Source organism: Cavia porcellus, unplaced genomic scaffold (assembly GCF_034190915.1).
Source record: "Cavia porcellus strain 051 isolate PalLab524CR breed Dunkin Hartley unplaced genomic scaffold, mCavPor4.1 scaffold_26, whole genome shotgun sequence".
NCBI lineage: Eukaryota > Metazoa > Chordata > Mammalia > Rodentia > Caviidae > Cavia > Cavia porcellus.
In genome coordinates, this window is record NW_026947509.1 from 19,652,732 (window position 1) to 19,665,600 (window position 12,869).

The following is a 12,869-nucleotide window of genomic DNA, read 5'->3' on the forward strand; positions in this document are numbered from 1 at the left end:
TGTCAGGCTTGTGTCACACAGGAAGTGAAAGAGCTATAACTATAAGTGACAGGTTGCTGAAAAATGGCTGGTTTCCTAAGCACCCTAGTCCTTGCACTCTGTAACATAATCTTGTTCTTAAATTAAAATGACAACAACAAACAATCATAGAAAATGTTTCCATTGCAGAAACTTCCAGCTTGCAAAAGGTTACAAGAGAGAAGTTTCAATGAGTCAGCGAGAAGCATTGTCAGAGGCTGGACCTTCCCACCACACTGCAACATTAGTATTATTACCCTATCACCGTCTTAGGAGTGGGGCCCAGACCTGTACCTTGTTAATCCTCTCTATCAGCCCCATGTTCTTGAGAAAGTGAGCTAACTTCTCTGAGTCTCCGTTTCCTTACAAAATGGAGGTAACTATCTCTAATGTACACAGTTGTCATAGGTAATAAGGAATTATGTGCAGTGTACCAGCACTGTGTCTGGCAACATACCAAGAGTTCAGGAAGCATTACTACAGTCACTAAATTAAACATCACACAAGGCTGCATGCTGCAGGGGGTACTATCTATGTATTAAACTTTTATATAAAGAAAGGCAAAGAGCATCTGACTCAGAGAAGGTGCAAAAGAAAACAAATGGTAATAATTGAGTTTTCCTTGGATACTTAAAAAACTTATGTTCCCCATAGAATGGTTTTGGAGAAAAAAATTTCTTAACCAGACCTATTATCTTCTAGGTAAAAAGTTGCAGGGAAATTTGGTATTTGAAAGACTTTGGAGAGCCCTTGAAATAGACACACTGTGCAACTGACCACTCTCAGCAAATACTCTGAAATGGCTATAGTGATGAGTTCTAACTGACAAAGCATCTCATCTCCCCATTGAGAGAACAAAATCTTGTCCTGAGTACAATGCATCTGGTTGATTGCTGGATTCTCTTCAAGCCTCAGAAAAGTGTTGCAAGCAGGCCAGGGAGTACAGCTCAGTGCAGGAGCACACACTTAGCATCCATAGGGCACTAGGTCCATACACACAACAAAACAAAAATAAAATTAAAAGTAAACAAGTAAAAACCCTGAAAGTTCTGGCTGGGAAACATGCAGTTGATGCTAAAACCTTTCTAGAAAAATGAAGGACTTAAATCCTTTCCTGTGACACGAAAAAGCTCAAGTTCTAAGTAAACCTGAACAATTAGCTACTCACTAATAATTTTAGAGAAAGAATTATAGAAGTAAAAAGTATGTGATGGTGGCATCTTGAAAATATTAAACTCTTTTGTTTTTCAAACTCTCTTGAAGTTAATGTTTCCCTAATACTGCGTCCCATAGCCAGGAAATTATCTCTACTAACTCATTGTAAAGCAAGGAGCAGATCCAAGCACTCCACAGACACATACGTCCCATCAGTCACCCTTCAGACCACGCTGCAAGTACTCACAGGCAAACTGCCAGCAGACAGGCTTCACAAAAGAACAACATCAGATGGGATAAGGTAACTGGGACAAAGGAGGTGGTAAGCAGCAAAGGTGACAATCTAGGCTAATAAGATCCACACAGAGACCAAGATGCAGGATCTCTAGTCAGCTCAACAAAGTGCAGCTGCAGCCTCAGGCTTCCCCAAGGTTGATACAATTAATTTATCAGCTTCACTGTGAGGAAGTGTATCAGGCTGCTGAGCCCGAGCCCACGAGTCCTCCTGTATAACCAGACCACTATCCAAATGAGGACTCACCAGGACTGCCTTGACTTTGTCTCCATCATCACAGAGGCATTAACAGGACATACTTGGCAGCTTCACAAGTCACTCAAGCTTCTTTGCTTTTTTTGAGTAATTAGGTTTCCGTCCCTAATATTCCCTTGAGCGAAGGGAGCTTACCGTCTACAGTCAAAAGCAGTTGCCAGACTCAAGGTCAGTGGGTGAATGATCCTACCCCAAGAATGTGTTAATTTTAAGTCCAGGAAAATTACTTGGTTAATCTATTCCTTCCCAATTAAACAAGAGTTTTGGTTTTGGGGTTTTTTTTTTGCCCATGGTATATGGACATGCATGTTTTGTTTTGTTTTGATGAGTTGGAAAAATTTTCAACTATTAGGCTGATATCAAAAATACTGATCTAAATGAGTGCTGTTCAATAGAAGATTTAAAATTTTCCTATGAGTCATATTTAAAAGAAAAAAGAAAAATTACATTAATTGTAACAGTATTTCATATAATCTAAAATATTATCTTTTTGATATACAATCAAAATAGAAGATAGTAAAGGAAGTATTTTATATACCTTTTAGATATTTTTTTCTCATACTGTATTGTTCTGTGCAGACCTACAGCTATGTTTAAATTGACACACTGTAGTATAACCACAGTTAATGATACTATAATGTGGTGGCACAAGCCTGTAATCCCAGCACTCAGCAGGCTGAGGCAAGAGGATCGTTGCAAGTTCAAGACCAGCCTGGGCTACAAAGTGAGCCCAAGGCCAGCCAAACTGCATAGTGAGACCCTGTCTCAGAAAGACAAAAATAATAATAATAATGTAATGAATATTGGAAATTTGCTGACAGATTTCAAGAATTCTTATCAAGAAAAACAGGAAAGACAACTAGGTGAGATGGGTATGTAAACTTGCCTTGTTGAAGCAACTATTTCACTATGTACATCAAAATATCACACTGCGTATTTTTTACCCAAAAGCCCAAACTAAACTGACATGAAAAGATTTCCACAATTCACTGTGCTAGAAACACTGAACCAAAATGTGTATGTAACATATCTCATTTAGCTTCATAAAAATCTGCACCTGTGTGTTCAGATATGCATGAAAAATACAAGGGAAGGTGCCAAAAAGTAACAGTAGTTAATTCTGACACAGTTATGAATAACCTTCATTTTCTACTGCATATTTTTTTGTATTTTCTCAATTTGTGTTGTAGTGTGCACATATGGCCTTTAGCTACTAGGAGCACTCTGAAGCTAGTGTTAATGAAAACACTGCCCCTTACTGTAAGTTATTATACCCGTGATCCTGCTGGCACAGTAGCCACTACCCTACTTCTAGCCAACAGCAGGTATGACCAGCAGGCAGGCTCACCTTGAGTCATCTGTATGAAAATAGGTGCACAAAGGGACCGTAATGTTAAGTGAAATAAATCAGACACACAAGATTAAAGATTACATGGTTTCTCTTATATCAGAAACCCAAAATATAAATAAAGAACAAAATAAAAGATAGATCATAGGAAACAGGGAGATAAATCTTTTTCAAGAAGGAAAGGGACCAAGATATGGATGGAGGGGGAAGACAGGGAAAGGTGGGGGAGGAGGTAGAAAAGAACTAGTATGTGTTATATACATGTACCAGCTCGCCACAATGAAAGTAATCACTGTGTACTGAGAAGGTATGTCCACCCCAGCACGGTTGTACTTACAGCCAATCATCATGATAGCTACTGCAAAAATCTTCTCAATGTCTGTGGATGGAGCAATGTTCCCAAAGCCTACGCTGGTGAGGCTGGTCATGGTAAAATACAACGATGAGATGTAGACAGAGTTCTTGCTGGGACCACCTTCCCACTTTCCTGAGCCAGACCCATTAAACTGGTAAGGTGTGCCAATGTCCATCGCCAGCTGGTACAGCCAGCTGTTGTTGCGGATCGTCTTGGTGTCCTCATCGAAAATCTCATAGTCCCCAATGCTGTACCAGATGCAGGCCATCCAGTGTGCAGCCAGCCCGAACACACAGACCAGCAGGACCAGCACGGCAGCTCCATATTCAATGTAGTGGTCCAGTTTACGGGCCACTCTTCCGAGACGGAGCAGACGGACAACCTTCAAAGAGCTGAACAGGCTGCTGATGCCCTGGGAGAAGAGGAACAGCATCACAGCCAAAGAACCAAAGATACCACTCTTTCCCCGTCTCCCCTCCTCAGCCATTATTTGAAATATTGTATATTTTCATGAGATGCAGTATTATGCAACCTCTAAAACTTAAAATTTTTTTTACAAAGCGTATGGAATGCAGAGCTCTCAACTTTTTATTTCCAATAAAAAGAAAATAAGCAAATAATATTAATATTATGTTATGCAAAAGTATACAGATATATATGTGAATCTTTCTATATCATTACTTAACTTTTAAGGACTGTATGGTATTTCATATTGCATAGTATGAAATATTTTAGAGATTGCATATTATTTATTTCACATTGCACAATCTCAAACCTTTGTATATAAGCATGTACATATAATGCATTGTCACATTATAGAAATTCAGGCAAGTTTTGTTAATTTATATGTATTTTTGTTATATTTGTATATATTTACTTAATTTCTATAGTATTATTTTATAATTAGAAAGAAGTATTTAAAAGTAAACATAGTTAAAAAGTTGAAATTCAGAAGCAGCTGAAAAGAATAAATAATCAAGCCTATGTCCTCAGGAAAATTATAAATTTTTGCCAGGCCAGGCATTACACCGACACTATTGACCTAAATATGTTCAAACAGGGAAGCCAAGTGTTCTGAGGACCCTTCTGTTTCACCAGATCCAGCCTCTGCTCTCTCAGGTTGACATTCACCAACACCACCAAGCCTACATGGTAGTTTTCTATCAACAGCCAGCAGGTAGTGCAAAGACTGCCAGAATACAAAACTATAACATGGAGATTAAGACCCATGTGCGCCACTACCTAGTTGTGAATCTGGACAACCCCATTCCCTTCCGTGTTCCTGTCTACATAAATTAAAGAGGTGGAGTACAAGATCTCTCATCCTCCCACAAACACTAACATACTCTCATCTCCAAGGGAAAGTGTAACATATTAAGGAAGCCACATCATTGAAACCAAAAACTCCTGTTCTAAGGTAATTCCAAGATGTATGCATGAAAAATTTCCATGAACTTTTTCCTACTTTCAATCAAAGCAAATAAAGAAGGAAACAAACAAAACAGGTATTTTCTGAGTCAAGACTGTGCTGCCTTGCACAGCAAAAAATCTAGGGAAAATGTCTTTACCAAGTAGAATGAATGACTTTTCACTTTTCTAAACATAAGACAGTTCTTAGGTTGCTGCTAGTGTCTTCTTTGTGACAACCTCCAAGTGGTCAAGTTATATCACAAACAGAAGCAAGACATAGAAATGTGTTCTGATATACCTGTGTAAATGAGAGGCTCCCAAGGCTGCTCCTCTTGCTAGGCGCACAGCTAAACTGTCTCCCAATCTCCTTCCATCAGAATGACCCCTGGGACTAGTGCCCACTGATGGAATGTAAGCTACCAGTGTATCACTTGTAGGCCAAGGCACAACTCTTTTTCCCCTGGCTTGCGACAATGCCCAATTGGCTGTGGACAAAAATATGGAAAGAGCCTGTGTCTCTGAAGGACTATATGAAACACCCTGCCACATCCACTCCCTTTGGCTGCAGTGTGACGTGAATGAGGAATAAATTTCTGAAATAAGCCATCAAAACTTAGCATGAGCTTCCTCTGACATAGAGCCCTCGGTCATGTACACACAGAAGTCTACTCAAGATAGTCTCACCAAAATAGGCCAGAAAGAAGGCTGCCACACAAATTTGTGTTGAAGTGAAAGTGGAAGAGGTGAGATTTATTGCTCTTTTTAAAAACAAAACAGTTTCATAGCCATAAAACTCAGGAAAAAATAATCATATCTTGTCTAATACACACTAGCAAAAGGCTTAACTCAAGAATCATAACAGAATTTTCTTGATCGTGGGAATAACAGTCTACCACTGGTGTGGCTGTGGTTCCTCCCCTGGGCCTCCTTTTCCTGCCATATGCTTTTCTCAAAAACCTGCCATGCAGAAATGGCTGAGAAAATCCCTCCTATTAAGGTGCAACAGACTGACAGTAAATGGATATCCTCTCACTAGAAGCTATTTGCCTTCTAACAGAGGGGAAACAACTGTCAACAGTAGAATTTAAAGTATCCACTGCCTAGATCAAGGAGGTATTTTGGAAGTCAAAGGAGTATTTCTGATGACTCAGAAATCAAACACCATGTAAGCAGCCACCTTCTCTCCACACCCTCATAAAGAAGCCCCTGAAACTATCTTCTAAAGCAAGAACTTATGACCAAAGGCAAAACTGCTTTGTCATTTTTCTTCACTGAAATCCAAAGCAACATTTCTGTTTCTACCAGTCCCTGAAATATTGGTCACCTGCCACTCCTGGAACTTTCCCCCTGACTCTCTCAGAAATCCCTGAGCCATGGTCATTCACAGAAACAAAGAATGAAGCCCCATCACTTTCCCGGCTTCCTTCTCACTTCATCCCTCCTCTCATTTCTCCATTCCTTTCCAGTGGCCACTGCAATACATGAAACCTACTCAAGTGCTGTGCTGTCCCTAGACAGATACTCCAGGCATCTCAGAAATTCCACATAATGGATGCACCCCTATGGCTGCTCACACTAGCTTCTCATCCCAGAATGCTTGGCCATCTCATGACTGGTTATCCTTCAGGCTGGTCACCAACTCCATACTGAAGCCTTACATGACTACCCTGTACTCACAACTACTCATCAATTCCTCCATGCATTCACAATATTCTGTACTATTACCATTACACACATCCTTGCACAACAGTTTTCTGTGCTGATGTCTCCATCTCGTCTTCCTGAAGGAGAAAGTCACTTTTTACTAATTTTAGGAGTCCCATATTGGATTGAATAGATCCCCCTCCACAATCCATGGTCCTTCTCAGAAACTCCAAATGAATGTGACTTCCTTTGGAAATCGGGTCACTGTGGCCTACTTATTAAAGACGAGGTTATACTGGAGTAGCTGGCTATGTAAGAAAAGAGAGGGACAGAGAGAGAGAACACCATGTCTTCAATGCAGACACAGAGCCAGAGTACTGCATCTTCAAAGCAAGGAACACCAAGGATTGCCAGCAACACCATCAGCCAAGAAGGTTCATCCACGGCCCTGTGGACACCTTGAGTTCAGAATTTTTGTCTCCAAACTGTCAAAGGACAGTTTTGCTGTATGCATGCATGATTTGTAGTCATTTGTTTTGGAAGCTTTTGGAAGCTAAGAGACCCACATCTTTTCAGAAAGGGTCTCAAACATTTTCTGCTGAATTAAATACTTTAGTTATTAGGGAATTCTTTCTCATTTTAAGGAGGCTCAGGGACAATATAAAATAAGAACTCCTTCATTGTGTCATTTATCTCCATGTACACAAATATTCTCTTACACAGTGGTTGCATAAATTCTCTTTTTATTGCAGTAACAGCTGCAGTAACAGTTGTTTAAAAGCATTTCAAGCAATTAATTTCATTTCCCTTTTACTTTCCTGAAGTGCAGTAGATGAGATAAATAAAACAGAACACTCCAAACTTAAAAAAAAAAAAAAAAAAAAAAAAACAACTAGTCCACGGAAAACATGACAGCACCATATGGAGGAGGATTGTGTTTCTCTAGAGACCTCTTGCATCAAAAACCCACTGAACATTTTAAATAGTTACAGAGCACTCTCTACCACAGCCTTGAAATTAAAGGAACCCAGAATTTCAGGTCAGGTCAACATGGAGGAAGGAACACTGAGAATCTACTGGTAAGCTTCCTCCTAACGACCAACAACTGTGGCTGGAGGGAAGGCTTTGGGATGCTCAAAACCCCCACTTACAGTGGTACTGATGCAATTCCCAGGAAAAAGGACACTTAACCTGTACCAGACTCATTTGTGTGCAAGCTATCAAGTCTTATCTAATCACCCAGCTTAAATAAACCATTTGCTTAAATTTGTCTTTACCTTGCCTTCTCATCTAACAAAGTTTGCCAATTCTCTGCTCAATTCTGGTTTTTTCCCAGTCAGAAACATAAAAGCCAAAGACTGATAACAATGAGTAATTGAAAAGACTCAGTCTTTCAGGGTCAAAGATAGCTCCACTAGGCTTCTAGGTCTGTATGGAGACATCAGGGCACCCATATTCTGCACACTGCCTTTTTAAAGATTTTTGTTTTACTGTTTGCAATCCCTCAATACTCATGATTCTCCTTTCCTGCATCCCTCTCCTTCTCATTCCTCCCACTGAGTCCTCTGGAACCCACCATCACAGGGAGAGAAATCCCAAGCTGTTGGAATCTCTGTGGATTTCCATCTACCTTCTTGCTCTTCTGGCTTTCCCCCTGCACACTGATTTTCCCCATTCTTCCCACTTAACATCTGCTGTTAAGAATAGGGAGCTTTCACACTTGCATCTTCCAAACAAGTGTTATTTGGCACTCAAAAAAAAAAAAAAAAAAAAAAAAAAAAGATCTTCCCTCCTGCAAGATCCAAGCCATTCAGCTATTCCACCTCCTTATTGTATTTGATTATTGACAAGTAACATCTATTGAGTGGCTTATAAATATGCCAGACTCGGGCTTAATATTTTTGTTAATTATCTCAGTTATCAACTTAGTGGTCTCTGCCTTGTATCTCCTGGATCTACGCACCTGGCTCTCCAGCCCCATCTTATGCTATCAGCCTCAGGACCTTGAAAGTCCACAGGAAAGATTATTCACTACTCTGACTCTCTTCACCAGTGACCTTCAGCCCCTTACAGCATCACTGGAAAACATTTTGCCTCTGAAATCTTACACATTAGCATTCTGCACCATGATTAAACCCTCCATTTCTCATTCTATCGTATTCCCACCCTGCTGACTTTTGCTTTTGTTTGGTATCCCTATCTCTTTATCTCTTTTTTCCCAACCATCAACTCTACCCAGTTCCATTTCTTTTCCTGTAATACTAGACTCTAAGTTAGTTAACATCATGCCAAATACTCTTTCCGCACTACCCTAATAAACTTGCTCCTTGCTCTCTTGCCAAACTTCCTCATAGTTTTCCCTGAAACCAGTATCAAGACAAAATGGCTCAGTGTCCTTATCCCCCACTGGTTTCCTAATCTACAATCAGATGTCTACTCCCAGCATTTCCTACAATTGACTTGCCCTAAGGTTATCAATTACATTGTAATTGTTTTATCTTCAGGATCTAATCTGTATTACAAACATTTGGCATTTTGCATGATCACACAGTATCTAAACTGCCTTTCCTTATTTGGTCAATCACTACATGGCAATACTTATCTTCCACCAAAAACTTGAGACACCAATCTTTTAATTGCTGAGTAGCAACTAATATATGAACTGTGCAGGTCCCTTTTTGCTAGAGCACAGCAGCAGTACCGGGTCCCAGAGGCAGCAGGAGATAGTTGTGGAAGTGGTACCCAGAGGCAGTATTTACAAATAGTGCTATCAGCAGTATGCCTTCCAGGGCTGTGTCCAGTAGTAACACCACTTCTTGTTCTGCAGGGTGAGTTTGGGTGTTGTTTCTCATCACATATAGCCTCCAAAAGTTTTCCTTGGTCTTTTTAAAGATTCTGTGAGTATCAAACTTAAATAACTTTTCTTTCTTATGTCAGCAAGGTTTGAACCCTACTACACAGCACCTTTCTTTAAGTCTCACTGTTATTGAAGCACTTCTTGGTGACCCTCTTTTCTGAGCAATATACCTACTTCCCTGGGAAGCTACATCCATTAACATGGCTTTAACTGCCAGTTACTCACTAATGACCAGTAAAACATCTTTCCAATCCAGATATTACTCCTGACCCTACTACCTTTATGGACAGGTCACTGGTATGACAGGTTATTGGAATGTCTGTCCATAGGACTGGCATCTCTCATCCTGTCTGGCATTCCTTAACTAGGAACATGTACTCTGGGTCTCTCAAGTGAAAAGCTAAGTGTTAACATTTTCATTGGCTATACAAGCCTTTCTTAATTCAATGTTCTTTTAAGTAGGGGATGTTAAGATGTATTAGCATTCTAATAGATGATTTTGCTGCCATTTGGATAAAAATAGGAAATAAATATACATGCTTGTCTATGCATACAGTATTTCTAAATGTATACATGAAACACTAGAAATATTCAATGCCCCAGAAGAGACAGTTTGAACCATGTGAATTTATTGCTTATTTGTTCTTTTTAAAAATTAAAAGTAAAAATTAAAAAATTAAAAGTAATTAATTGAATATTTAATAGCAATCTCTACTTAGAACCACTAGGCAACACCTCCCATTGCCTTCTACAACATTCCACTGATTTAGCAAACAGGGTCTTTGTAATTAGGCCCCAAACAGCTTCATTGCTGAGTGTTTCTCTCCCAGGCATCCTGTGTTCTGTGCCCTTCCTTGTGCCTTCACTTGTGTTCTTTCTTCTGCCTTAAGCACTGTTCTTCAGCTTGTCTACCCGGTTGTCTACTTAGAAAATTCTATCCTCAAACACACTTTTCAGTGCCTCAGTGATAGAGTTAAGACAGATGCATTACCAAAAGCTATCACTGTATGGAATATGCAATCAGTTTATCTTTAGAGATACGTATTAGATTTAACCTTATCTCAATAATCATGCTGCTTTCTCCTGAATTCTAATTTGATTTCTTACCTTACTGAGAGAAACATAAATGTGCTGGCATTGTGGAAACTTGGAAAAGATGCCACATGAGGAATATAACTTTCATGTGTGTCTTAAAGGAAACAATAGAGTGAGTATAGCTTGGTTAAAATACAGCACAAAAGGCCACCTCCTCAAGCCTCCAGATATCCACAGGCAAGCGCAACAGGCCTCCTCTGGCTCTCCCAATGGGCTTTCCTTCATGTTTTTCAGCAAATACTTATTAAGCACCTGACAATAAACCAGTGACACCCAAGACCACAATCTTTACCCTCCAGTTGAGACAGATAGCAAAAAAATACAATAAGTAAGCAAAATGAATGCTGATGGCTTCCGCCCGTATGAAACTCAGCAAGGCACCTGCCCAACATGACACTAGGACCTAGAGTGACAGCACATCCCTCCAGTGCTGGCTTCTGCATTCTTCTTCCAAGCCCGAAATTGGACTTCCTGGTTTTGATGCATGCCAGTATCTCCCTGTCAGCTGTAAATACATCATTCTGCCTGCCCCTTCAAACTCCACCCCTGTCAAAACTAATGAAAGTCAGCTGCTTCTCCGCCTCGGTGGGATCTTACACTCTTCTGCAGCCTTCCTGTACCTGCAATGAAGACCTTTTTCTTTTTTCCTGCCTTTGCTTCTCTACCACACGAAGAAAAAACTATAAATGCTTTGTAATATAAGATGAAAAATTAGGCAAGAAATGAAGATAAAGAGTGACAGGAAGAGGGAGATAATCAGTATTTAAACAAGCAATCACGGAGATGTTGGTCATTTTAGAAAAGGCCACAAATCCCTGCACTCTAGAAGGCTGAGGCAGGAAGACTGCAAGTTTAAGCCCAGAGCAACTCAGTGAAATGCTGTCTCAAAAAATAATAATAAAAAGAAGAACCAGGGATGTAGCTCAATGCAAAAGTCCATAGGTTGAATCCCCAGTGTTGCTCCCCCAGATATATGCCAGTGGAGATGAGACTAGAAGCCATAGAGGACCTAAGAGAAACATGTCCCAGAGAAAAGGAATAGCAAGCAAACAATGTCCTACTGTAGAAATCACATGTGTCCTTAGATTAAAAGGGCAGCCCTTGAGGTTAGAAAGCACACCTTCAGAGAAAAAAAATTCCTAAGTATGAGGTACGTTAAGAACTTGCCCTCAGGGTATATATCATCTCACTTAATCCTCATAACCTCTTAGGGTTATACCTCATTTGTAGACAAGAAAATGGATAAGCACATCCTTTATCCAAAACTGCACAAGTAGGAAGGGTAGAGCTGAAATGTGACCCAGATCAACTGACTCCCAAGTATATGCTCTTGACCTTTTGCTTCGTAAGCTCCCCTTCTAATTTCCATCTTTAGAGCTCTACTTCCTTGCAGATGTTCAACAAATGTTTGCTGAACAGGAACCTAAACTATGACTTCCAAAGAGAAGTTGTGGTGGAACAAACCTGGTGGTTTGCTATGAAGATTGTGTTTGTTCATTTGGGGTGTCATATTGACTAGTGAATGGGAAAGCTCACTTCAGTGTGTCTGCAAGTGTTTCTGGAGGAGAGAGGCATGTGTGTTGGTGATCCAAAAAGGGATGACTTGTCCTAAATGTGGCTGCAACTACATAAATAAAAGTATAGCAAAGTAGGGAAGAAGGGGGACACACATATCCCTTCATTCTCATTCTTCATGTGCTGCTGCCCTTGCACTTCAGACCCTAGGATCCTTGGCCTTTTAACTCAGACTTGCATCAGGAGCTGTGGCAGGAGGCCCCTGGGGCTGTCACTCGGGGACTATAGGCTGCATCTCTGGTCTCTGGATCTGAGACTTCCAGCTCACTGATGGAGCCCAGTACCAGCTTCCCTGGCTCTCCAGCTTGCAGTCAACTACCTTTCCAGCATTGGTCATCTTGGGAGTAGTCCAGGAGGCACCCTCTTATATAAGTGTATGTTCCCTTTGTTCTGTTTCTATGGAAAACCCTGACTAGTATCAGGATTTACTATCCTATTAAGATAAATTAGCTTGTTTGCTGTTTTTCAGACAGAGATGACTTCAAGAATAAATGTTCCATGAAGATACCACCATTGAGAACTGCAGAGCTGTTTCAGTGGCATAATAGAATAAATTGGCTTGCCAAACTTTATTGGAAGTTAGTCACTGAAGCTTAAATATAATTTGCTTTCCCTTCATTGTGGTAACATTTTAGCTTAGGTTTGTTTAATTCAAGTCAACAATCATTTCCTGAAATGTAGGACAGGAAGACAAAGCCAAGTGCTACTAGTGACATAAAAACAAGGAAGATGGACACCCCTTTCCTCATGTTGCCTACAATCAGGCCACAGGGAAAATACCACCCACAAATGCAATACAGTGGCACATACAAGGTAGCTGCAACTAGAGAACTGGAACAGTGCAAGTCCTGTGGCCATGGAA

At 40.3% G+C, this 12,869-nt stretch overlaps 1 protein-coding gene across 3 annotated transcripts in view; it reads right to left on the reverse strand.

Annotated features, from left to right (window-relative positions):
• The window catches only part of Kcnh1 (potassium voltage-gated channel subfamily H member 1), a 411,372-nt gene that overhangs the window by 246,228 nt on the left and 152,275 nt on the right, over positions 1 to 12,869 (reverse strand). For all 3 annotated transcript variants that reach the window (XM_003474337.5, XM_003474338.5, XM_063236821.1), the window contains one exon: positions 3,409 to 3,838. In XM_003474337.5, coding sequence (XP_003474385.1) covers positions 3,409 to 3,838 — 430 coding nt within the window. The remainder of the gene's footprint in view (positions 1 to 3,408; positions 3,839 to 12,869) is intronic.